We start from the raw sequence: 27,386 nt of genomic DNA, 5'->3' as shown, positions 1-27,386 counted from the left end.
AGGAAGCTAAGTGTAACCCATTTACGAAAAAAGCCCAGAACATTAACAGCTCAAACATTTAAAAATGAAACACGTGGTATGGATTGTTTCCAATAATATTTATAATATGCATTCAGAAAATAGGGTGAATTTTTATTTCATGACTTCAAAGCTGCCGTCGTCAAAATTTGTTTTTGATCATATTCAGTGAAATCGACACTATAATCTCACAGAACAACAAAAAAAAAAAACAAGCTTCTAACAACTCTCTTGCAAAAATCCACCGCTCCCGGTTAATCGAGTCCAATCAGTGCAGGGGGTGTGAGATATGACTGTCAATCACAGGTCGTGCCCACGCCACCCCTCACGCAAGTTACAATCGGATTTTGAAAGGTGGAGATTTGTGTGATTTAATTGGGTTCAAGTTGGATGCAGAGCTTGCAACATTTCTTCCCTGACTGACAGGTAATTGCGCTTTATCAACCAGTTACTTTATGTCTTCAAGTAGCCTACGTTTATCCAAACGTGTTGGTTAGGATAGCTTACGTTAGCTTTGTTTGCGCTGAAATCCGTGTGAACGTAACGTTAGGTTTATAAACATGTCCAGGTGAAGGAATAAAGTTCGGCTTTTTGATGAGACGGACAAGAATGTTTGGTTCGCACCTTTATTTTGTTAGAAAAGAAAAGAGACAACGAGTCAAATAATATGTTAAGTTCCAACCACACCAGTTCACTGTTTCTCTGCGTCCGCCTTTGTTTGTCGGGTCTTCTCTTTGTCGTCTTCGTGATGGCCATCACTCTCGCTGTCACTGCTGCTGCTATCATCGCGATCGTCATTTTCATTCTCCTTCTGTTCTTTAAGGGCCGCCGGTTCCTCCTCGTCTGGTTCTGAGCTCTCCTGTGGTTCCTTCCCTTGAGGAACCTGCTGTTCTTCTTCGTCGTCGTCGTCATCTTCTTCATCCTCCTCCTGCTGCTGCTGCTGTTTCTTCCACATCTTGGCCATGGCCAGCAGTTTGAGGTTGGGCTGATTGGCAGCATCCTCTGGGAAGATGTAGTCGTAATATTCTTCCCAACCTGCATCCGACTAACAAACAAACCAATGACACGGTGTTAGGCATGACTAGTCGATGCAAGAAAGAACACCCACACAACTGAGACGCAAAGACTCTCACCCCATCCTCCGCTGTGATCTTCCTCCTCTTCTTCACCTTCTCCGGCAGGAGTTTCTGGACTCGGTCTTTGTTGGCGGACGAGCCAAACTCCTCCTCGTAGTCTCTCCAGGACTCCAGGAGCATCAGACGCTCCTCCTTCTCCTCACAGCCCTGCATACTCTTATTGGCCTCCTCGTAGATTTGTCTGCATCGCTGTATGCGGTCCTCGCTGTCGATCGACATCTCAAACTGCGCGTAACTGATCCAGACCTAGAATACAACGGGATTGGAATCAAACGAGTGGGATATTTATTTAAAATGAGCATGTTGTGTTGTCAATTGCTTACTTTGACGTGTTGAGTCCGCTGTAACAGTCTCTTGTACAGTCCTCGTGTGTTGTCGTATTCTTCTTGCTCGATCTCGAAGTCGATGTATGACTTCCACAGCACCTGACGTGAACAATACAGAGGAGAAACAGTTCAGAATCACCTTTAACCCAGTAAAGCCTGACAAATTAAATAAGAGGTTTTAAATGGAACAGTTTTATTGGTAAAAAAGGTAAAAATTCCCTATTTGATATATCAGGATTGTATGGCTCTTACAGTATGATATAGTGGGAATATGGAGCTTATACTGGAGGAGAACATATCTTAATTTTATTCAGAGGTCAAAACTAAGCTAAAATATGCAATTTGGTGGAGTTGCTGATATTTTTATGGCCAAAAAGAAACAATTATTGAGATCTTCCATAAAATCACATAAATATCAGTCTTCGCTCTTTCCCAATTGTATGTTTTAAGGCCATTGCACACTGTGTGTGATTCTCCTGGTTACAATAAAGGAAATAATATTAATAATATTTAAATGCTTGGTTTTATGATCAAAGCTCAAAAACATATTGCAATAATTAAAATTATGATTGAGACATGAAAAGATAAACGTTCCTCAAAAGCCTAATTAGAAGCTATTATATACTCACATTTGAACACAGTTTGAACCAGACTGAGCAAAATTAAATGGGAAAATAAACTTTAACATGACTTGACGTTCTGACCTCTGGCATGTCCAATCGTGGTTGTCCAATGGCCAGTTCAAATATAGCTCTGGCCCGTTCTGTGTCTCCCAGGATTGTCTCCAGCTCAGAAAACTTGATCCAGGTGGTGCAGTTCTCCGGACTGAACTCCAGGTACTTCTCGTAGAGCTTCCTGCAGCGGTCGAACTCCCTCAACTGGAGCTCCAGCTCAATGTAGCCCTTAAACAGTTTGTTTTTGGGACATTTTCCAATGGATGTGCCCTGATAGGACAGAGGTCAGAGGTTATAAACACTACCTTATGATAAACTTAAAACATTCAGAAGTTTGGAGAAGAGTCTCGTCTGCTTGCCAAGGCTGTATTTATTTGACCCTAAAACCGTATTCTGGACAAATGTGGGCAAAATAGTTTATTTATTTTTTTAAAATACTTCCCTTGATCTGAGCGGTACAAGACTTGGATACTTTTCCTAAGTTTGCCTCCTGATCACACACAATTTTTTTTTTTTTTTTTAGAATTTTACTCAATTCTACAATGTTAAGTGGGTGAAAAAAACTCGTTAATCTTGTATTTGGGTCAAAAATGGGCACCCATAAAAATGAAAAATTTAGAGCATTATAAAATAAGCCAAAATGAGACACCAGGTGACAGCAAAGTCACTTCATCTTTAGGTTTTAGCTCTAAGAACTTATTGAAATGATATTTTAATGTAGTTAATTAAAAAAAATAATAATACATAAAAATAAGCATAATTTACATAGAAAATAGGGTACTTTTTGAAGAAAATAAATTCAAAAAACACCATAAATGGATAGACAAAACTTTATCGAAGACAAAGATATAACATTTATAATAAATAAAAATTAGGATCACACCTGAGTCCTCTGTGCCCACATTTGTCCACAATTACAGGATTAAGGGCTATGAAGTGAATACGGTTTGAGGGCTACACAAAAATACAATAAAAACAGTAATATTGTGAAATAATATTATTGTATTTATAAGAAATGTTTTCCATGTCAATATACTTTGAAATGTAATTTATTCCTGTGATCAAAGCTGAACTTTAGTGTCACATGATCCTTCAGAAATCTTTCTAGTACGCTGATTTTCTGCTCAAGAAACATTTCTTATTATTATTAATGTTTAAAACAGTTGTGATGCTTAAAACGTTTGTGGAGAATATGATAAATATTTTTTTAGGATTCTACGAAAAGAACAGGATTTATTTGAAATAGAAACCTTTTCTAATATTATAAATGTCACTTTTGATAAATGTTATGCGTACTCGTTGAATCACAGTATTAATTTCTTTCTTTCAAAAAAAAAAAAAAATCTTAAATAAAAAAAATAAAAATCTTAATGACGCCACACTTTTGAACAGTAGTGTAAAAGTAAATCAGTTTTAGAGTGAAACACTTACCAGGCATCGTCTAGCATTCTGGAGGTTCTTTTGTCGGATTTCAAACTGCCCATACAAGAGCCAAATCTTGGCAAATGTAAACTGAGAATAAAAAAACATGTATAATTAGAAAACAAATTAAACTTAGACATTGTAACAAAATCAGAATGTAAAATCCTTTCACAGAAAAAATGCAGTCGAGCACAACACAGCTCTTGACATGGTTGCAAATTCTCCACAAGGGAGCAGAATAAATTAAAGATTATTTCACCACAAATGGCATAGTTGTCATGAAAATAATGTTTTAACCATTAAGACGATGAAAAGTTTATCACCTTTTTGTGTGGTATAACCTCCAGACATGCCTGGTACACCTGCCTTGTTCTCTCAGGGTCCTAAACAGAACATATTACATCAAACTCTGCCTCAAAATGTGTACATATAATTACAAGACTCGACTGAATGCTTACTGTCTATCATACCTTGACCTCCAGCTCCTCATACAGAGCGTAGTTAATCCACAGGTAGATGTAGCGTCTCCAGTGTCTCTTCTCTTGGATGGGGGGTATGTTGGCTATCGCTCTCTCATACACTTCTCTAACCGTGTCCGCATCCGCGTCACTCTCCACCAGGCGCAGGTAATCAAACCAAGCATCATAATTATGTGGGCTGGCCTATACAGGAGGAAATTGTGTTAATAAGCAACACAGAGTCATCAAGAAACTTGTGCAAAACTACAAACTGGTTTAGCAAAGACCAAATAGTTTCCATCCGAAAAAGAAGGAAACCAACAGATTAAACTCTAACAATGCAAACAATGTCTTGACCAGGTAATTATAATAATAATAATAATAATAATAATAAATTAGGGCTGTGCAAAAATTAATTGCGATTAATCGCATCCAAAATAAAAGTCTGTGTTAACATAATATATTTGTGTGTGCTGTATATAATTATTTTGTATATATAAAAACACACACATGCATGTATATATTTAAGAAAATGTGTTATTCATATATAAAATATTTATATAATATAGATTATGTATTTATATATGTATACAGAATTTAAGTGCAAATAATTCTTAAATATATACATGCATGCATAGATATTTATATATACAGCACACACAAATATATTATGTAAACACAGACTTTTATTTTGGATGCGATTAATCGCAATTAATTTTTGCACAGCCCTATAATAAATATAATCACGCTTTACCCACCTTGACTTCCTCTTCATACTGAAACCTCCTCTTGCTGACGATCACATCTTCGATTCCTCTCCGGTCTCCAAACCTCTTCTCAAACACGGTGTAGTTCTTGAACAGCTCCTGGGCCTGCTGCTTGGGAATTCGGTCCAAAGCGTATTTATAGATGATGCGAACTCTCTCAAACTGAAAGACACAAAGCCAATGGTCACACATGAAAAGGAAACATCTTGTTTATTGGACGACACGAACACAGGATGTCATACCTCCTTCTGCTTCTCCTCAAATCTGGCAAAAGCCACGTAGAGGCTCTCGCTGATGTGATCCTCACCAAAAAACTCCACGGCTCTCTCAAACACTTTCCTCCCGAGAGCGATGTAGCCGTGCTTATCTTCAAAGTTGGCGTACTTGATCCAGTTCTTCACTTCAGGATGGACCATCACGAGTGCTCTGCTGTTAAGGAATGTATCTACATGTTTTACGTCACAGACATTCAATCTCAAATGGGACGTTATATAATAAACATGATTTAAATGCATTTATTTATTTGATTTAACGCCATATCAGCAGCATTGGCTATATTCATGGCGAAATCAACAGTATTGATTTTTTTTTTTTAATTAATGCAATAATTTAACAATTTTGTCTTTAAAAAAAACAACAAATCGATATACAAAAACCTACATATAAAAAACAATAATAGTAATAACAATTATATAGAATCTTTCAATTTAATGTATAATAGAAATTCTAAAATTATTCCAGGAGAAACCTTTTCAAAAATGTCTATTAAGATATTTTCTGAATAAAAAACGTTGTCTCATATTATAAAAACAAAAAGTATATTCTATTAAAATATGTTTTACACTCAAATTCTTACACAAATCCCAAACCAGTTTCCCTTCCCCTTTCAAAAAATATGAATGGCTGAGTCTCTAAATTTCATGAGTCTCAATTCTACATCTAGTATAACCAATACAAGTAATCAAACAGTTTAGGTATGTTACATAGATAATAGTGTATATTTGCACTAGATGAGATTACTGTATATATGTATATGGATAAAGCTGGACAAACTTACATATCCAACTTTATACAGAAATGGATGACAATATAGTTGCATTTTGCAAGAAAATAAATCAATCCACTAGGATTTACTAACGTGAAGGTACTGTATGTATCGGAATTCTGGATAAAGTTAATATTTATAATATTTCAGAGTAAAATAGATCATTAATGAAAGGATATAATTCTCATAGATGCTCCGGGCCTTGTCCACCTCCTTATAGCGCAGCTCAAAGTTGATGTAAGAATGCCAGGCCTGTTCCTCCGGCTCCCACTCCATCCAGCGCTCAAACACCTGCCTGCAGCCGGCAACGTTCCCCAGCATCTCCTCCATATAGGTGTACTTGTACCTGGTGCATGAACATACGCGTCACAAGAAGAAAAAACAAGAGTATCTTTGTCTGAAGTGAATACATTATTGTCCATATTAACAAATCGCTACTGAGATTGTAAAAAAGTGATGACGCCAGGATTTCTGAGTAGCGGGTATATAGAGTGCCGAAGTTATGACGTCACTCTGTAGGCCAAAACGCGGAAGTGAGTTAGCATTTTAGCACTACCAATTCCCTCGCTCTAAAGTCTATGGGGTTTTTGAATGGGTTTTTGCTAAATCACCTGAAATAAGGTCTGTGGTGAACAAAGCCTCTAGATATTTTCACATTTTGATCTATGACATAGAACACACAGTTATAACCTGCTTGTGTTTTTAAAAACTTTATATAGGCTTCAAAATGTATAAATGTTGGATTAACTAAAAGATTATCTTGATAGACAAAACGTGTAAGGGTCACAACTCTTTGTTGAACACAGATCTTATTTTTTGCGATTTTCCAAAAGTCTATGGGGAAAATGCATAGCTTTTCGATCGAGGGAACCAATGCGCCGCTAGCTTCCGAGTTGTCCTACAAAGTGACGTCATAACTTCGGCACTCTATTCGGTACTTTCAAACGCTTCCGTGTGCATCTATGTAAACGTTCTGTGAAGACCATCAAAGCTTTCTATTTACAGCACGTTTCATGCTACAGGGCTCCAGACTAACTTTTATTACTAGGAGCGCTGTTGCCCCTGACTGAAAATTTTAGGAGCGCCTTAAATGTTTAGACATGTTTGTGTGTGAGTTTGTGTGTAACTGATGGCCATATCAAATTCCTGTGTATCTGCTGAAGCATTTGGCGAATAAAGTGATTCTTGATTCTTGAAATCAGCTTGCAATGCAATTATTCAAATTTCCCCCAAAATAACTGTAATACTGAAAAATTCTTTAATAATAAATAGACTTAACATTATGATATGCTGTTTTATTTTAAGTTCACAGGACAAAAAAATCTGGTAGCACTGGGGCTGACAATAAATCACTAAGCTTAATTTAGGGTGTAGATGAAATTTATAATGTCTTAATATTAATTAATAAAAGTAGTGAAAATATGTATATGGAGTGAAAATAGCCAATAAACATCCTACTGTTTACAATGGTATTATTTTTTTTTTTTAAGTGTTTAAATAAGAGTTTTCCAACATCTTAATTAATTTTTCGTTTTAGGACAATCTTTAAAGGATTAACAAAAAATGTGTTGGTAATCACATAAAAAAAAAAATAATAAAACATTTATATATGATATTATTGAAGTGCTGGGAAAAGATGTGTAGTAGGCTACTTGTAAGCATTTGACTATTTCTTACACATTATCATATTTATGGTTAGAGTTAACTTACTACATTAGCCTAAATCCATGGTTCTGTTAGGCTGATTTGTGGACTGAAAGCCTTCTATAAGTGTTTCTGCTTGTTTCCACGTCAGCGCTGTTTGATCTGATATGGTTTATAACAGAACTCTGCGCCGAATCGGAGTGTTTCTCACTGGATCTCGTGGTGTTGATGTTATTAATTCTGAGGCGAATTCAATGGATTCTTCACTGGATCTCCTAGTAACAGTGTTGCGTGAGCGAGATTGGCCCGCGACTGGCAAGTTCGGGGCTTTATTTTACTGTCAATGGTTCGGATCGCTGCTGCAGCTCCACGGTCCTAATCATATTCGTTCCACTTTCATTTTGTTTGCATTTGCTGCTAGGTAACGACTAACGAGTCGATAGATCGCTGAATGCTCAGACGCACATCAGGTTGTGATATTTGTCTCCGTCTCCTTCCCACAGACGTTTACGCGCGCTATTCTTGTCACGGATTCATTGACGCGCCCCTTCCACGCTTTACCATGCGTTTAATGTGTGGCAAATTTACTGGTCGCACATGTGCGACTGGATGTAAAATTCAGTCACACACTCTCAAATTTTGGTCGCAAAATGCGACCATTTGGTCGCAGTCTGAAGCCCTGTGCTACTCTGTACACTGCAAAATTTCTGGATTGACAACTGTATATAATTGTGTGATTCAATCCAAAACTGCAATGATTGACAGCAATATAAGCACAGCAACAGATGGGACAAAAGTGATACTGTATGTCAAAACAGATATGTGCATAATCTTAAATCTTAAGAGTGTAACTGCAAACTAATAGACTTTCTTAAAAATGTGTATGTGTTTCTTGTCCATTCTATTAACAATGTTTATTTTTAAACATATCAAGGCTACCTGCATTATAAATAATACAATCATTTAATCTGATATTTTTATTTTCAAATAGTTCAAGAAAATAGTTCCAACAGTTTTTGCTATGGTACGAAAATCAGTACTGAGAATCTGGAATTGTGGTACCATGACAACCCTAGTATAATCATGAGGAGAAAGCGTACCAGAACTGATTGACACGGGGCAGGATGGTGATGGCTCGGTCCCAGATGTTGCGAGAGTGATTCACCTGCCGGTTCTTCATCTCCATCTCTGCATACTTCAGCCACAGTGTGATATTGCGGTGATCCACATCGAGCGCACGCTCGTAGATGGAGCGAGCTCTGAAGACAACCAAAAGAAAAAAGTTACGGAAATCACATCTAATCCACAATTCAATCAGTAAGCGCTGAACAGAAACTCACCTCTGGACCTCTTGCAGGCTCTCCTCCCATTGTGCGTACTTGATCCAGTTGCTGATGACAGTTCTGTTCTTCCTGATGTTGTCTTCAAACGCCTGAGATGAGAGGAAAAAATTAACTTTATTGATTTCTTTGGTTTATAACGTCCTAGCTCGACGTTCCGGGACTATTGTGTTTTCCCGTCGGGCTACCAAAATGCATAACCGGCCTGCCCGACAAGCTATCTGAAATAGTGTAATCAAATTCCTCCCTTTATTCACATTATTGTCTAGTTATTTAAAGGAAAAATATGACTGCGCAAGTTTTTGATCATGCTGGTTTATCCACAGCACAATTTCTCATGAATGCATGTTTTAAGAGAAATACATGATCAATAAAAATTAAAGCTGCACTTTCACATGTATGCTTTCCTTTGCATGAGAATGTTTGAATCCACTGTAAAGCTGCTTTGAAACAAAAAAAAATCTACATAAGTAAAGGTGATCTGACAATCATATATCCTGCTAAATAAACAGTATAAAATAATTTGATTTTACACCATTTACTTGTCATAGTATCGCCAAGGTGCATGCCAAGAAAACCGTGTTTTATTGCATGCACATTGCTAATATTATGTTTATGATGCACATACCATGACAAACCCATAGAAATGTCATGTTTTTAATACATGAACCATAACAATATCATGTTGTATGCCATGTACCTTGCTAATGCTATGCTTTTTGGGGCATGTTTTCCAGGCATGTACCATGGTAATGTCATGGTGTTGCCATCGTACATACTTTAAAAGCAAGTTTTATTGTCTGTACCTTGCAAACATTATGTTTTTAGGGAACATACCATAACAACAGGGTATGTACTATGGTAATATCATATTTTGGGCATTATCCTGATATGCTAACCATACAGCACTACTATGGTAACGTTAGACATCATGTACCATGGTACTGTATTTTGATCCCATGATGTATTTTTGCAAATAATGTGATCATACAGAGATCTGGCGCTCATACCTTTCTCTTCCTCAGTTTATAGTCGTTGAGCTCTTCCTTGTCTGTGATCTTCTGTTTGGGTGGAGGAGGCAGCAGCTCTAGCTCTCTCTCCTTCGCCTCTCTGAGCAGCTGCTCTGCGGTGATTTGCACCTCCGCAGGGGCCTTATTCTTCACCTGAACACATAACGTACAATAAACACACAATTAAACAATGTTCAACATGTTTAATTACAACTCAAAATATTATATAGCAGTTGTTTACAGAGGAACACAACACAACAACTTCACGTTGTTTACATGCTAATGCTAACTCATAAAACATTATTTGTTACCTTCGCCACTTTCGGAATTCTCTGTTTACCCGCCGCGGTGGACGCCATGATTATTACGCTCCTGTCACTTTGGTGTAAGGAACCTTTACGTGTTTATTTAAATTTGTAAACTTCGATAACCCGCTAAAGCATTAGCGACGTCTCAATGCCGTGTGTCGCAAGTCGCGTCTGTCGTGACGCGCGCTCTAACCTTTGACTTCAGCTACGTCATAGATTCCCGTCACCATGGTTACATGACGCTTGCTAACGGTTAGCGAACTGCGAATTAAATATTACATGCAAATTACTGCTTTTAAAACACTGGTTTTTAGTATCCTCAAATGAAAGGTCTGTTTACATTGTCTTTATATTATACGTTTCTTCAATGTAAGTGAATGAACATTGTTTTTCTTATTTATTGTGTACGAGTGACGAATCTCAAACTAAACATACGTAATGATCCAATTTAGTGTGTCTAAACGTTTGACTGGTCGCGTAGACATAAAATAAAATAAATTTTAAAGCTACAACATAGTTTGTGTCTATATGTAATCACATTTGTTTATTGTATTAGATTTAAAATGAGCACCATCACTTCATCCACTGGTAAAGCTGAAAGTGTGACTGTGAGGAGGACAGAATGGTCGGATGCTGAAGAGATAGATCGTCTGATCAGGCCTGCAGCTGTTGCTGTGTTTGGGAGACTCAATGTCATCCATCTTCTGTAAGTGTTAAGAGTCAGTCAGTTAAAATTAGTTTGTTAAAAGTAAAAAAAATAAATTAAAAATCAAAATTAAACTCTTTTTGTTTTCATTTCTCATTGCAGTGAGAAAGCAAATTTAGCCGTGACCCTGAGCACCAGTAAGAGTGAAGTGCTCGCCCATGCATCTTTCTCAGATCACCCCATTGAAGAGCTGGTGGATCAAGCATGCTGGGAGAATTTACTTAAGAATCATGTAGATGGCCAGAAATTCACTGTAAGCAAAGTAAATATGCCAAGGTGTCCATTCATATTTATAATATATTTTTTGAACGCCCACCTGATGGTGTTGTTTCTCTTTTTTCCAGCCCATGAACACTCTTTTCCTGCGTCTTTTTGTGGCTCAGCCTGGTTTCTCCATAGGGGGCGCTAAAGAGATAGTGAGGTAAAAGCAAACTCCTTTGAGTGAACAGGCATTGTGAAGTTCACCTATAAGAATTACAGTGACATGAATACACACAGTCTGCTCACTGGTTTATATTTAACTTAATAAAACGAGACAGATTTGTCTATTGTTATTCGGTTAGAGTGAATATGAGCTTAGGCAGCACAAATTGTATTGACTGTATAGCAATGCCTTCCTGTATCCACTCAATCATGTTATATTCAATTTCATGATCAACTTCCAGAACAGTTTTCAATGCCATTGTGGAGCTGGAATACATCTGCCTTCTGACTCCCTACAGAGGCTCACTTGGTAAGAATTCATATCACTTTGGATATGTTTTGAATGCTGGCATTGACAGTGACATTGTTCAACATGTTAAGGCATGTTTTCGGTCATGCTTTTTATAACAGAGGCAGCACTGGAGAAGATCTTTGAACCCCTGACTCCTGTTAAGGAGGAAGTTCAGTATTCGGCCTACGTCTGTCATCGACACAGTCACTGCCCTCGACTTCACATCCGCAGAGCCAGGTTTACAAACACTTCTCACACACTCGTGGACTGGGGAATCTCATGGAAATGGAGAAGAACATGGCTGGGTCATATTTCACTTATATATGTGACCCAGTGGCTTACTTATATTATACAATATATATATATATATATATATATATATACATGTATATATATGTATATATATATATATATATATATATATATCACTTTATCTATATATATATTATGTGTATTTTATTCGATTTTTAATTAATATAATAAATGTTAAAATATTGAGTTACAGTTTATATTTAAATATATATATATATATATATATATATATATATATATATATATATGTAATCTTTTTTAATTGTAAAGCATTTTAATATCATGGTACTGTTATGCTGATTTAAATTTAAAATCATTAATGTTTTCTCTATTTGTGACAAATATTTCAATAGTTCAATATATTAATGCAAAACTAATGAGAATCCTCAATAAGAGCAATGAAAATAACAAAGAACTACAAAGTAAAACATCCATAAACTGTACAATAACAGGGGAAATGTGCTTAATTGACGTAAAAAATGATGTCACAATTGAAAGAAATCGTGATGGTCCTAAAATATTCATTTTATCTGTGCAAAATATAATCTCTCTATTTTTCTTCACTTGTATTTGGTGTGAAATACGCCATGTTTCTGTGAAATTCACTTAGACATTTGTATCTAGTGTAAAGCCGATCATAATCCACGTCTAGACTGTTTTTGTCCTGCTGCACACAGTTTCTATCTAAATAGAGTTTATACAGGACATTTGCAGCACAGCGATGAATTTAATTCCCGATGCAATAACTTCAAATTCCCCAGAGTTGAGGATCTCGATGACATCATGCACATATTTGCGGAGCAGATCACGCCACTGGTGGAGTCCCACGGGCCGTACTTCCTGTCTGAGCTCATCGAGGCTCAAGATGAGGAGAACCATACAGTCGTCTGTGAAGTTAGTCACGGTTGTTGTTGTTTTTTTTTGTTTTTTTTTTAAATTGGGAGCATATAGCATCTTTACAGCTAAACAATGTGGATAATAAAGCACAGATCATCTGGTTTCCTATGTGCACATATGAAAGCATTTCATACTTACTAGGTTTTTCTCTTGGAGAGCAACTAGAGAATGTTGTATGCCTCTTGATTCTATCTATTAAAAAAAAAGTGGGGCAGAAATTGTGTTAGTTGGTGTTTTCTCAGGAATGACAGGACAACAGATCGCCCCACTCTCTCCCCTGCGGCGCATGCTGACATGTGTTCATGCGACATATGGCAGATGAGAGCTCATGCCCTGCCAAGACATACTCACACTGAACATATTGTGTCCAGACATCTGTAGCGGTTTTTCCTTTTGTCTGAATGTCCCATCTATTCAGCAGGACAACTGTACTACATTGCCCAGGAGGATTACAAAAAAACATTTTTTTTCCATAGAAAATTCATAAATTATTACTGAGGTGTTGTTTTTTTAGGTCTTTTATGAGAGTTTTAAATTATATATGGGCGAATTTCATGAAATCTGTCTGGAGTGCATGTCCAAGTCATATTTCACCCTAAAAATGAAAAATAAATAGAAAGGAATTATATGTTTCCCTTACGAAAAAGAAGTATATTTCAAGTTCATTTTATGTAGTATACTTAAGTAATGTTCAAGTATATTTTTAAGTATACATTATGTAGTAAGTATACTAATGTCACTATGTACTAGTAGTAAACTTGTAAGTGTACTATTTAATACTGCTTGGGACTAAATTGGCCCACTTTTAGTACATAAAAGTATATGTTTAAGTGTACTATAAGTGTAATAGTAAGTGCACAACTAGTTCATAATTATGTATCTCATGTGCACTGCAAATGAATTTATGGGTATACTAGTAGTTTACTTTTTTACTGTAATACTTATACAAATATACTTTGAATACTTAATTATACTTTTAAGTATTTCTGGATCAAAAGATTGATTACAAGAACAGGACAAATGTACTTGCTTTTCTCTCAGTATAAGTCAAGTACACTTAAGTGTAATTTGAAGTATATTTCTGAGAAGTACATATAGTATACTTCTGAGAAGTACAGGAAAAATAAACTGAAAGTATACTTTCTTATTTTTAGTTTAAAAGAAGTATACTAATGGCACACTTGAATAAACTTCTTTTTCGTAAGGGTTCTTTAAGAAAAATAAGCCTATTTACACTCTAAAAAATGCTGGGTTGTTTTAACCCAATTGTGGGTAAAATATGGACAAACCCAGCCATTGGGTTACATTTTTAAATTACATTTTTAACCCAGTGGCTGGGTTTGTCCATATATTACCCAAAATTGGGTTAAAACAACCCAGCATTTTTTAGAGTGTAGTATCATTATTTTACCCCAAATAATGATTAGCATATGTTTCAAAAACTGTCATTTTTACTGTAATGCAAAAATTAAGCCGTTTGTGTGTGTGTGTGTTCTTACACAGAGTGAAGGAGCTGTCGTAGGCTTTGTCGCTGTGAGTGGTCAAATGGATTTGAAGCTTCTCAATCAGTGCTATGAGCTTGGAGCATTTGAAGGACTGAGAAAGACAAATCCAGCACATCAAGAGGAACCACCAGAAGAATCGCACACTCAGGAGGAGGAAAACCATGTCACTGATGCCCAGGAATCTTCTGAAGCCAAAGAACCTGTGCAAGTGAGTTTCAAAAGACACATTCAGCCTGTTTAAAGAGATAGTTCACTTTGAAATTAATTTTTGGGATGTTTTAGCTTACCTCAAGGGCATCCAAGATGTAGTTGTCTTTGTTTCCGCAGTAGTTTCAATTTTGATATTTTCAAGTCAAACCGTTCTTGTCTGTCAGTCATATAATGGAGGTCTATGGTCACCACCTCAAAGAGCATGCACAGAGAAGTCCAAATCAAACATGATTTAATGACTCGGAAATGTAAGTACACATTGATGGCCTAAGACACGAAACGAGCGGTTTGTGTGAGAAAAGGAACAGTATTTTATATCGTTCTTACCTCTTGTAACCACAGCCACAAAGCGCCCGTGCCTTCAGATCACTTGGACGTGGCTGTGGTGTCTTAGGCCATCAATGTGTACTTACATTTACGAGTCAGTAAATCATTAAATCAGTCAAATATCAAAATTGAAACTACTGTGGAAACAAAGACACCTACATCTTGGACACTTGAGGTAAGCTAACACATACCATAAATTCATTTCAAAGTGAACTATCCCTTTAATGGTGCTCACTAGGGATCATTTATGTAGGATTTCCAGCTCCTTTACTAATCCAAATGAAATTCACAGGGTGAACTGACGGCAGAAAAAGAGGACGAGCCTACCGGCATATCTCAGGTCAGAGCTAAACATCATCTTTGAGACATTTCCCACTTCTTTTGCATTTTAATAACGGTTACTATATTTAGGAACCTGTCCAAATGTGGTTCATGTCAAGTATCTCGTGTAAAATGCCTATTTTTGTTTCTCTATTGATTTGTCCAACTAGCTAGAGTATGTTGAGTCAAGCATCAAAGACACAGTGGACTTGAATCCAGACGGGCCTCCTAATGCATTCTGCATCCAGCTCTTCTCCATGGAAAAGAAGTTTGAAATGAGGTAAGGACGTCTTAGACTAGTACAGAAATGCTAGTAAAGTCCACAAATAATGACAAGGAAATGGCAAAGTGGCTTAAATGGCTTAAATGGTATTTTCTTGTAAAAAAAACTACTCTAACAATCTTTTATCTTTTAGATTTACAATGTATTCAAACATTGTAAAGCCTGCTAGAACATTCTAGCAACAACCAGAACAGCCATTTTAATTCAAGATGTCATAGAGGGGGTGAAGGTTTCATGAAAAACTCTATTTTGACTGCTTTTGGTGCAAGAAACCATGACTTTAATGGGGAAAAGCTATAAAAAAAAATAGAGCTCCTCTAATCTAAAGTATGTAAGCTATCAAAACTCTGGTTAAATGAAAACTGTCTGGCCGAGCTCCAGTGGCTTTCAGTGAAGAGCTGTTGTAAAAATCAGTCTGAGTGTTATTTGGCTCCTGCTGAGTTGGTCTGTGTGCCACCTTATTGGCCAGCTGTTGTGGAATATGGAGGCCTGTCCCACCCACAGAGCATGAACATGTAATTAATGAGTAGAATGCTTAAAGTGACAGCGGGACCAACTAGGCCACACTCGCTTTCTAGTGCCCAACATGGCAGCCTACAGGACAGATGATGCTCATAAATGATCATTTCTGTTGTCGTCTTCTTTCCTCAAAGATCAGCCGATTTCTTGCCGTACCTGTTTAAACTTTTTCCGGTAAGTACATAAATCAGCTTATTAAAGGAATCACCCAAGTATTAATTCACCCAAAAAATAAAATTGGCATCATTTACTCCCCCTTATGTTTCTCCAGCTGCTCTATGACTTTTTTTTTTCATGACAAAAAGCACCAAAGGTAGTTTATTATGATAGACGGATTATTATGAATATTACGTTTTTGTCATATCTGGAAAATAGCAGAGTAACATTCTTTCAAATATATCCTTTTGAGTACTGTGAAAGATAAAAGCCATACCGGTTTAAGACAGCACGATATTAATAAGAGTTTTTTTGCAAGAAATATTATATTGGACAAAAGTGACATTTATAAAAATACAAAATGCTTCTATTTCAAAATAAATTTCTGAATGAATGTTGAAAAAATTGTGTTTCCACAAAAATACGTACTAAAAATTGTTTTCAACATTGATAATAATAAGATATGCTATTATAAATCAGCATATTATAATGATTTCTGGAGGATCATGTGTCAGTGAAGACTGTAGTAATGAATACATTACATTTTAACATATATTATAATAGAAAACAGTTCTTTTAAATTGTAATAAGATTGCACAATATTACTGTTTTTACTGTATTTTTGATGCAGTCTTATGGTGAGCAGAATAGACTTCTTTCAAAAACATTAAAAAGTGAACAAACTTTGGAACGGTAGTGAACAAACCCAGTTGCATTTCTACAAAACCAGGTGTCCATGTGTGCGTTTGACATTTTTTACATCTGACGTGTAACATAATACATCTAATAAACATGATATGAATTGTAATGGTGATCATGTGCTCCACAGGATCGGGACTTCTGTGTGATCTCAGTGCCTAAACTGACTCCAGATTTCCCACTGCTGCAGTCCTTCTCCAGAGTCGCCCCTCGTGACGCCAGCATCTTCCCGCGTGAACTCTACCTGTGTCACTGGTGGGCTCTGCTCAGGTACACACTCGCTCAATCTCGAAAGGAAGCATCCATTGTTCCTTTTCTTGGAGATGAACCATAATGTACTAAAAGAACAATACAGTGGCCTTCAAAAGATTCAAAAGATCATCTACTGAAGATAAATCAATTATTCTGTGCGTTTTTTAATCATGTGGCAACATTTCTACATTCATTAAGGAATTAATCATTCATTTTAAAGAAATAATGCTAAAATAAGGTATGACTTTAAAATAAGATCCCATTTGTTAATGACCAATGTACATATATTTATTAATCTTTTAATAAAAATACAACTGTTTATGTTAGTTCATGTCAACATGGGTCCATTAGATAATGTTTACAGATACAACTTTTGATTTTATTAACGTATTAGTAAATGTTAAAATGAACGTACTGTAAGATGAATGAATGCTTTAGAAGTCTTTTTCTTTGTTAGTGAATGTAAATGTAACCTTATTGTAAATTGCCACTAAAATAAGCATTCTACAAAATACTCACAGTTTGGATTCATGTGTCAGACTAATATGTTTCTGCCCGTCAGGACGTTGGAGGTGCGTGTGGCAGTGTCATCAGATATCCCAGCAATCCAGAGTTTGACTGAGAGTCTCAGCCAGCGGGAGTCCATCAGTGAAGATCTGGATCTGTTCCTGCAGGCCCGAAAAGACCAGGTCTGCCCCCCAACCACACGCTAGACTGCCTCAGTCCGTCGGCAGAGCTGTGTTTGTGATGTCTGAGCATTGTTTCTCATTCTCAGGGTGGAACTGCCCTCCAGGCATTTGTGGCGCAGGTCGAGGGGCGAGTTATTGGTCTGATAATCATCAGAGATGAAGAGGTAAATATTTAATGACGTGTGTCATGGTGTTTGCTGTTTCTTACCATCAACCGTTTCGTTCTCCCAGGACATTGAGTTCATCCGAGCCAACTTTGACGTCGAGAGGTTCATGTACTTCAGCCATCAGCAGCGAGAGGAACACGGTCGACTGTGTCACTTTCTCCTCAACCTTGTTTTCCAGCATCACGCTAAATATATCTTAAAGGAGGTGCTGCGCTTGGCACACAAGTCATGCCTCTATTACCTCCTCCATCCACACCATTACAGCTATAAGGTGGGCAGAAGATTTCTCTCCTGTAAAAAAAAAAAAAAAAAAAAAACAGTAATCTCACATGCATGTCCTCTGGAGTTTCCCAAATGGGAGTTTGCGTGAAAATTGTATATAAAATTTGACTTATATAATAATATAATTTCCATTATATTTATATATTTCCATTATTAATAATTTCCAGCATCACCAGTATTACGGCCAAAATAAAAGCTTGAGGGTTTGAACGTTATAGTATATCAATGTTGTAACTTGTAGTGTCATAAAAAATTGTTTTTATAATTATTATCATTGTAATTTGCAACAATAATACATTTATGTCTAATAATAATAATAAACCTTATTATTTTAAAATAAAATAAAATAAAACACTTGAAAAAAGCTTAAATATTTTATCTGTCCACTAACCAAAATCAGAGAACCACAACACTTATTTTATTACTAAAATAATAACTCAAAAAATAACTCAAAATCCCAGGGTGAACTTCAAGTAAATATTTCATGTCTAAGGGGTTCGTCTGACAAATAAAACGCTTGGGACCCTTGCTCTAGTCTAGAGTTTCAGAAGTTTGGAATCAAAAGTCTTTATTTTTGACTCAGAGTTTAAACCAGCAACCTTTTCATACCACGTTATCTGCTCATAAACATTTCTTAATTTGTCCTTCTTTGCACTCAGAATGTCAGTCATCACTCTCTGACAACAGTGCTGAATTACATGGTGCCGGTGAGCCCGAGACGACAGATAATCTATCCGCTGGAAGAGCTGGGTATCAACGCGCCGTCCCAGCAGATCACCAAACAACAGGTCAGACCCAAACCAGATTCCGGAAATATGAACATAATTGTGCATAAAGCAATTTGACAATTAAATACTCAAACAATATAAACAAGGGTAGCATCTAGTTCAAACTATTCCATGATGCAACTCACCACCATAATGGTTGGCTGTAGTATTTGTATCTATATACAGTATGTAGCACAAACAGTGGCAGATTTAATAGACATGGTAGTCATCAAATTCTTGGTCATAACTTTTTTAAGTCAGTTACATAAAACATAATAATAATTTGTATCCGAAAAGTAAGACTGACTGGTCAAAAGTAAGTTTGACTGGTCAGACTAGTTCTTAAAAAGGTCCTATTAAGCCCCTTAACAAAGTCTTGATTTTGTTTTTGGGGGTCTAATAGGTTTTCATGCTTGAATGTTCAAAAAAACAGCGCAGTCTCACCCCAAAAAGTCATATAACTGACGTTTTGGGACGTCTTTTGACCATACGTCAATATTCGCCTTTTTAGGGCCCCCTTAAACGTCGGTAGATGAGGTTATGGGATCCTAACTCTACCCCAGACCTAAACCTAACCCGTCACCTAACTGACGTTAAAGGTAAAGCGTCAGTTGTATGACGGCCCGGGATCGCCATCTAGCGACGTTTAAGGGGGCCCTAAAAAGGCGAATATTGACGTATGGTCAAAAGACGTCCCAAAAAGTCAGTTATATGACTTTTTGGGATGAGAATGTGTTGAAAAAGCACATTATTTGTCCCATATTCTCCATTGTTGCAGCTCCTCACTTCTCAGTCTGTCAGTAACGCTCTTTTTGGTTTCTGTCTCTATGAAGCCCCTCCTTCTGAAAAGCATACTGTACTCTGATTGGTCGGTTGGACCAGTGTGTTGTGATTGGTCATTTGGTAATGTCCTGCTCCTCACTATAACCATGAGTTTCAATACACTATGACAAACTCAACCAGGCCCCGCCCCTTTATTCTGCATATTTAAATGAGGAATATTATGACGCGTTCATTCCCGGGAAAAAGCTGAAATCTACAATGGAGGCGTTTCAGGGATTTCAGTAACAGTGACAGTGCAATAGAGAATAACTCCCGCCGGAGGGACTAAAATCAAAAGTGGAATATTTTTCATAAAGATTGCACACAAAAGAAAAATAGACATGGAAAAAAATCATAATAGGCCCTCTTTAAGATACAGTCTTAACATAGCGGCTGTGTTTATGCAACTGCCCTCACCCCAGTTCTGTACTACTTAGGGCTAGGGGCTTAAATCACACCCTCAATGTTTCAAATAATAATAACAATGCACATTGATTTGCCACAAGAGGGTGCTGTGCAGTAAATGAATGTGTCATGATCACACTTGTAATTTGACACACCTTTAACTCTCCATCCCTAAACTGTCAAGGGACAGCATGACATCTTTGTTTCTCACACTTACGTTTATTAATAATTAACGTTATAGCCGTCTGCATTATTCCACTCATTATGCGTTTTGTGTATCAGAATCGCTAGCCGCATGTGAAGCAGACCACAGGACCGTTGTTGCCTGAGGTTATTGAACATCTAGTTGTAAAGAAACAGATGGATGAATGGTGGCAGATGGCGGTGAATGTTTACGCTGGTTTCTAACAGGTAAAGCAGCGGCGTTCTTATCCAGCCATTATCAGAACAACCAACATCTGCTGTGAGTGTGTGTGTGTGTACTCCTGAGTGAGATTCCACACACACTATAGCCAGAGGGGGGATTTCACTTCACACAATGTTTCTTCATCAATAAAATCTAAATAACCTAAATTAATAATGAGGTGTTATAAAAGCACACTCGGCCCACATTATTTCATCGTTTTCTTCAATAAAACACCTGAATAGAGCATTTGAGGTGCTGTCTATCCCACTGGCCAAACACAAACACAAGTCTAAAAAAGCTTGTTGGTGGGTTGCAAATCCCAAGTAGACACCATTTTAAGGATTCATAGGAACTTATTTATGGATCGCTTTTCATCTGACGGCACTCAAATCACTGGGTGAACTGCGTTCCATGCATTGTCTTTATATGTAACACAAGGAGAAAGACTTTTTCTCTGCTGACCCAGATCACACATACACACACATCTCCTCTCAGCATGAGATTGGCTTCTCTGATGGAGGGAGGGGACAGCTTTCACAGGTAAAAGAGGAACGACCCACTTATTACTTATCGAGAGGTCACACAACAATTATCAACTGAACAAATGTCAGTCAAATGCTAAAGTCGCATCTTATTCGTTCTTCACAAAGCCAATCGCAACATGCACTGCGATGAAGTCAATCCAAGATGGTAGACGACATTAATGAAATGTTTATTATAAAAGCTATCTATGATTAAAAAATAGTTCAGCTTTGCCATGTATAAATTATATTTTAAAATATATTCAAACAGTTATTTTAAATTGTTATTACTGTTTGATTGTATTTTTGAGCCTTATTGAGCAAGAGACTTCTTTCAAAAACAATGATTTAGCTTATTTTTGTGTACTTTTGCTTTACAAACAATTCAATCACCACCTCAAGGCCAATGCAAAGTCTGGATTCTGAAGCAAAAGGGAGTAGACAACAAGATTTTGGAATTGAGCTGCTGTGTCATATGCAGTTTTGTGTGTGTGTGTGTGTGTAGTGCATTAGCAAGAAACACAAGCTGTCACCCTTCAGTCCACTTTAGAAAGCTCCATTTGGTAGCGCAGCAACGCCGGTGTCCAGGCAGCCCTGCAGATAAGAGCGCAATGACTGCGTTAATCCTCCGTCTGGTTCAGATGAATTAATCAGAGTTAAAGCACCTGTTCGGTCTTCGTCAATAGAGTGTTGTGTTACGAAGGGCATTGTGTCTGTATAGAAGTCCTGCATGTCCAACAGTGTTTGATACGGACGCACCTGTGCTGGCTTTACCTGTGCAGAGAGGACAGGGTCAGCTCCTGTTTGACATCCTGTCATTATCAGGAGCAGATGAACACCATCTAAGAACATTTTTTGTAGTTTTGTAAGAAATGAACAGAATGGCAAAAATACGAACCGTTTTCAAACACTTTCACAGTCTGCCATTGATTTCCACACGTCTTCTTTGCCATCTTTACAGCAGATGTAGGCCTATATGGGTTAAAGATGAGGGTCACAATTATTACAATGACATCATATTTTACTTAAATATGATGAATCATCAAATATCATCATTTCAATTTTGAATGCTCAGTGTTTTGATATCAGTGGGTGATTTTCAAATGTTTAATTATAAAAAAAGAAAAGACCAAAAATAGATAGCAAAATCAATATATGTATTCAAAAGTTTAGGTTAGTGAGAGCTTTTAAAAAAAGAAATTAATACTTTAATTCAACAAGGATACATTTAATTAATCGAAAGTGACAGTAAAGATTTTAACATTATAACCAAAGATTTCAAATAAATGTCGTTCTTTTCTGAACTTTCTGAAAGTAAATGAATCACATTTCCACAAAAAAAAAAAAGAAAGAAAAATCAAACAGCATAGAATGATTTCGGAAAGATCATGTGACACTGAAGACTGGAGTAATTCAGCTTTGATCACAGGAATAAATTACACTGCAGATAGAGTTACACAGGAAACAGTTCTTTTAAATTGTAATAATATTGACAATAAAACTGTTTATCTGTATTTTTTGATCATATGCATGCATTCTAAAAAATGCTGGGTTGTTTCAACCCAAATTTGGGTCAAATATGGACAAACCCAAATGTTGGGTTAAAACTGCAATTAAAAAAATTACATTTGAAAGTGAAAGTTGAAGTTGGGTTAAAATTTGAAATTAAGTTTTTAACCCAACATTTGGGTTTGTCCATATTTTACCCAAATTTGGGTTAAAACAACCCAGCATTGTTTAGAGTGTGCCTTGGAGAGCTTCTTTCAAAAAACATTACAAAATCTGAACAACTCCAAATGTTTAAAGGTAGAGTACGGTATATATAAATACACACTCACCTGCAGCCACTTTATTACACTCTAAAAAATGCTGGGTCGTTTTAACCCAATGTTGGGTCAAATATGGACAAACCCGAAATGCTGGGTTAAAAATGTAATGTAAAAATTTAACCCAACGGCTGGGTTAGTCCATATTTGACCCAAAGTTGGGTTAAAACAACCCAGCATTTTTTAGAGTGTAGGTACACCTGGCTAGTATCCGGTTGGACCCGCTTTTGCCTTCAGAACTGCCTTAATTCTTCATGTCATTGATTCAACAAGGCGCTGGAAACATTCCTCAGAGATTTTGATCCATATAAGTTGCAAATCTCATCAGTAGATGGTCTGCTGTGGTCATAAAGGATGGACATGGTCAGTAACAATAGTCTGTGGTGTTTAAACAATGCTCAATTGATACTGTGAGCCCCAGAAACACCCATTACAGAACCGCCAATCCATGCTTTCATGTTGTTTACGGCCTCCACGGGATGTGCTGGAACGGGAGATTTGTAACTGATGCGATCAAGACAATAAGGTGTAAAATCTCAAAAAAAAAAAAATTAACATTTTTTATGACATTCAAAACTTCTCAGAGGGCATGCACCAAAAAATGACGTCTGTGTGATTTTCGTGCACGTGATTCCTGTTGCGCGTTCTCTGATTTCTGTCTTCGAGTGGCCCAACATGTCCAACCTCCTTGAGTCCCTGCCATTGATTACAGCAATTAATGAATGACTTTAAAGAGCCAATCATTGATGGCCGTGTAATCAGCTACGTTTCCTTAAATTACAATGACAATTTGGGCCTCTCCCTTCCCAGAGTCCACCGCGTGCGTCTCTATTCTTTCATGTTAAATCAGATAAGGTGTACCACAGAACAAATCCCTGGAATTATTCATGCTCAAGGGCCAATTAGAGAAGTAGAGAGAATGATTTGGAGAACACGGCAGCTGTTCGCTTTCAATTGATTCAGAGACGGCCAAACATGTCCCTCTCTGTATATCTCCTCGAAGAATTGACCATTTCAATGCTTCATATTAGGCGCAGAGCCTATTGAAGTGGTCCGCACTGGTTTTTTATAGAACGGGTTTCCATTCTTTCAATGGAACTCGGCGCATTTCAATATTTTAGACGAGTTATAGTGTTCGCTAATGCAATGCTTTTTCCTGTTTGCTGGTATCTTTTTAGCTTAATAAGTGCTCAGTGAAACATGCTGTCACTCTCGCGCTGATTAAACTATTGTCATGCAGGGAGAACCTTTCAAATGGACTAGTCTGTGTGTAGGACATGAGCAGTGCTTTTAGGAAAACTGCAATTACTGTTAGCTGCTAAGTAAGATTAGCGGTTAGCTGTTAACTCACTGGTTAAAGGACAAACATACACCTGAAATGCAACACACGACCATTTCGCTGCATTGACAAGCAAAGGCTTATGAGATTATCCAGGGTTCGGCAAAAGAGCTAGTAGTTCAAATGACCACAAATATGATAAACCGCTGTTTAGCTACATTATGCGCGTTAGGAAAACAAATGTGCAGTTTTCATTATATTTTGAGTCTCTTCTGCTCACCAAGGCTGCATTTATGCGATTAAAAATATGTAAAAGCAGTAATATCGTGAATGTGAAATCATTCTAATATATGATTTTGCTGCTCAAGAAACATTTCTGATTATGTTGAAAACCGGAAACTGGGATAGCTACATTTTTCTAAATAGAAAGTTCAAAAGAACAGGATCTATTTGAAATGTTTTCAAACTTTACTGTCACGTTTGATCAATTCAATGCATCCTTGCGGAATAAAATTGTTGGTAACACTTTACTTGAAGGGGTGTGCATAAGAATGACATGACAAAACACCTTCATAATCATGACATGACATATGTCTTGAATATGAAGTAGGGTTTATGCATGTTTATGACAACTGTCATTAAGTGTCATTCGCTCAATAATGACATTTTGAATGCAAATATGATATTGTTTGAGATGCCTTTGTTATGACACGTTGACATAAACCAATACATCATAACCTATGCTGTGTCATGCTATGTCATGTTTATGACAGGTTGTGTTGTCTTAGTAATGTCATAACAAAGACATCTCAAACAATGTCATATTTGGATTAAAAATGTCATAACTGAGCGAATGACACTTAATGACAGTTGTCACTAACATGCATAAAACATTCATATCATATGTCATGTCATGATTATGAAGGTGTCATGTTAGTCTTATGCACACCCCTTTAAGTAAAGTGTTACTAAATTATTAATTAACATCCCATTTGCTGTAATTAAATTGAATTGCCCTTTATATTTATATATTAGTTATTGAGCGCCCCACTCTCATTAGCCACTGAAAAACCCATTTCAATTAACCACCGGTGAGCATTTATACGGGTTAGATGACACTAAAGATATTGTTTTCTCATTTGCTCCTAACAGGCTCATTTTGCCCTGTACCACACCAACAGAAAACTCACCATGGAGCCGAAGGTCACCGTCAATGCCAGAATCGTGGTCGTGGGAGCGTCCGACACAGGTTTAGCTTTTCTTGAAGCACTGACATTCAGGTAAGCATGCCGTTTTTGAAACGCTACTTCAATCAAATAGTCGACACGAGTAAAGAAGCCCTAAATAGCGTTTTTGAAGAAACAGGGTTTTTTTTTTTCCTGGGGGATGGGGGAACATCATCTCAAGTGTGGTTATAATTCATGAGAGTGACCCTGAGGGATTTGAGCGAAACAATGATTGCATGAAATCTGAGCTTATAGCTTTATATAATAACACACGCCAATTAATACCTGTATTCTGCCTCTGGACTGAGATCTCTTTGTGTTCTAAAGAAAGACAATGCCTTGAATTGGAAAAACAGCTCTTTATAGATTCTTCAAATGAAATATTGATTATTTTTATTAAAAGATTTAAGCAATTATTCGTTGGTTGCAAGGGGAAAGACGGGAAAGATTTTGACTCAAACATCTGGTAAAAAAAAAAAACAGATATCTGAACAGTTATTTAAAAGTCACTTTAGAAAAAACGTAAATTACCACATCTTTAGTGCATTTAGAAACAAATGTGCCAATAAGTCTTTCTTGAAAATGTGATGTAGCCAACACTACCATTCAAAAGTTTGGGGTTGTTAAGATTTGTAAATGTTCTTTTGAAAGAAGTCTCTTCTGCTTTCCGAGGCTGCATTTATGTGATTTAAATACATTAAAAACAGTAATATTAAACAATAATTGTTTTCTATGTATGTGAATATATGATCAAAACTGCATTTTCAGCATCATTACTCCAGTCCTCAGTGTCACATGATCCTTCAAAAATCACTCTAATATGATGATTTGCTGCTCAAGATGGACAAAATATTTTGTATCATTATGTCACAATTTAATGGATCCTTGCAGAATAAAAGTATTCATTTCTTTTTGAAAAAAATCGTACTGGCCTCCAAACTTTTAAACATTAGCGTACACGACACACACACACGTTTTAACTGTTCAGAATGTCATTTTATCGAGAGGATATCAGGGATGCAGCTTCTCGCAGAGAGAGCGCTTGACCAAACAAAGCTGTGATTTAAGGCTGTTCTTGTTTCCTGAAAGCTGATAACTGCCTGGCAACCAGGGGTCGCTCTGCGGTTGTGTGTGTGTGTGTGTGTGTTAACTCCTGCTGCTTTGGCAGGCACTGCGGGCACGCAGCTGTCTAGAGCTGGCAGTGTACGGAGGTCACGCGCTGGCCCTTTAATTAGCCCTGCCACTGTTCTCTAGGCTGCAATTGGTGTTTGCTGTCGCTAATGACTTGACTAATGAGGCAGTTAGTGTCCACTAAACTTATGGCCGGTCAGCCCCTGTAGAGGCCGCCTGACTAATGGAGAATGTGGAGGCCATGGCCGACAGCGCTTATCTGTCAAGCCAAAACCGTTGGCCCCCCTCACGCTCGCTCACTTGTCCTTTATCACCCCTGAGGATGGGGTGAAACGCGGGACCATTGAGGACCGATAAAGATGCTTGGCCCCTAAACTTAGCAGTCAGACACTGGCCACAATAGAGGCCTGTCAGCTGCTGATAAGGCCAGAACGCTGTGAGCTGGTGGTCAAGAACAGCCTGTGGAGAGAAAACACACACACACACACACGAGATTAACATTTCACATTGACACACATTCTGGATTTCTTTTTTTTCTAATATAAAAGATGGACGAATTCCGTTCTTCAAATAATTGTATTATTTATTGCTGAAAGGAATATTAATAAAAATCCAAATTTTCACAAACGGTAGTTTCAAGCTAAAAACAAACAAAACAAAAAAAGACTTATTGTTTCTTTAAATTATGTTCATCAATAACTACAACATCTGGTCCCAGACTAGCTAACTTCTACTCAATATATCATTTAGGCTAAATCTGCAACCCTATTTTCATATATTTGTATAACTGTTTTACTATTTTATTTTAAATTAAA

General features: G+C 37.0%; 2 protein-coding genes and 1 long non-coding RNA gene across 4 annotated transcripts in view; 1 reads left to right on the top strand and 2 right to left on the bottom strand.

Annotated features, from left to right (window-relative positions):
- Window positions 1-630: 630 nt before the first annotated feature.
- crnkl1 (crooked neck pre-mRNA splicing factor 1) lies at window positions 631-10,339 on the bottom strand. The gene is made up of 14 exons (XM_039674350.2): window positions 10,152-10,339; window positions 9,841-9,993; window positions 8,831-8,922; window positions 8,591-8,749; window positions 6,026-6,192; window positions 5,044-5,222; window positions 4,793-4,963; window positions 4,047-4,238; window positions 3,900-3,959; window positions 3,586-3,666; window positions 2,185-2,424; window positions 1,478-1,579; window positions 1,152-1,400; window positions 631-1,063 (listed from the first exon to the last, which is right to left on the bottom strand). Exons 1-14 carry the CDS (start codon window positions 10,197-10,199, stop codon window positions 710-712), a joined length of 2,247 nt encoding a protein of 748 aa, XP_039530284.2. The 5' UTR covers window positions 10,200-10,339; the 3' UTR covers window positions 631-709.
- A 123-nt stretch (window positions 10,340-10,462) lies between these two features.
- The window catches only part of cfap61 (cilia and flagella associated protein 61), a 31,557-nt gene continuing 14,633 nt past the window's right edge, over window positions 10,463-27,386 (top strand). The window contains exons 1-16 of the mRNA XM_089118909.1: window positions 10,463-10,854; window positions 10,957-11,107; window positions 11,199-11,275; window positions 11,520-11,587; window positions 11,689-11,806; window positions 12,643-12,775; window positions 14,282-14,491; window positions 15,113-15,160; window positions 15,312-15,421; window positions 16,078-16,117; window positions 16,929-17,068; window positions 17,613-17,739; window positions 17,826-17,903; window positions 17,971-18,177; window positions 18,848-18,976; window positions 25,367-25,494. Of these exons, the coding sequence (XP_088975035.1) occupies window positions 10,712-10,854; window positions 10,957-11,107; window positions 11,199-11,275; window positions 11,520-11,587; window positions 11,689-11,806; window positions 12,643-12,775; window positions 14,282-14,491; window positions 15,113-15,160; window positions 15,312-15,421; window positions 16,078-16,117; window positions 16,929-17,068; window positions 17,613-17,739; window positions 17,826-17,903; window positions 17,971-18,177; window positions 18,848-18,976; window positions 25,367-25,494 (1,907 nt within the window). The 5' untranslated portion in view covers window positions 10,463-10,711. The remainder of the gene's footprint in view (window positions 10,855-10,956; window positions 11,108-11,198; window positions 11,276-11,519; window positions 11,588-11,688; window positions 11,807-12,642; window positions 12,776-14,281; window positions 14,492-15,112; window positions 15,161-15,311; window positions 15,422-16,077; window positions 16,118-16,928; window positions 17,069-17,612; window positions 17,740-17,825; window positions 17,904-17,970; window positions 18,178-18,847; window positions 18,977-25,366; window positions 25,495-27,386) is intronic.
- On the bottom strand, window positions 17,048-22,964 carry LOC120480916 (uncharacterized). Of its 2 annotated transcripts, XR_016146093.1 has the most exons (6): window positions 22,948-22,964; window positions 22,008-22,081; window positions 21,643-21,883; window positions 17,948-18,197; window positions 17,570-17,879; window positions 17,048-17,136 (listed from the first exon to the last, which is right to left on the bottom strand). It is a non-coding gene; the product is annotated as an uncharacterized LOC120480916 (long non-coding RNA). The 2 variants fall into 2 exon arrangements; XR_016146092.1 differs by having other exon boundaries at window positions 17,570-18,197.

Source organism: Pimephales promelas, chromosome 13, assembly GCF_988280905.1.
Source record: "Pimephales promelas chromosome 13, fPimPro1.hap1.1, whole genome shotgun sequence".
Classification (NCBI taxonomy): Eukaryota; Metazoa; Chordata; class Actinopteri; order Cypriniformes; family Leuciscidae; genus Pimephales; species Pimephales promelas.
Note: the sequence above shows the minus strand (reverse complement) of the source record. Positions and strands in the feature narration are given on the sequence as shown.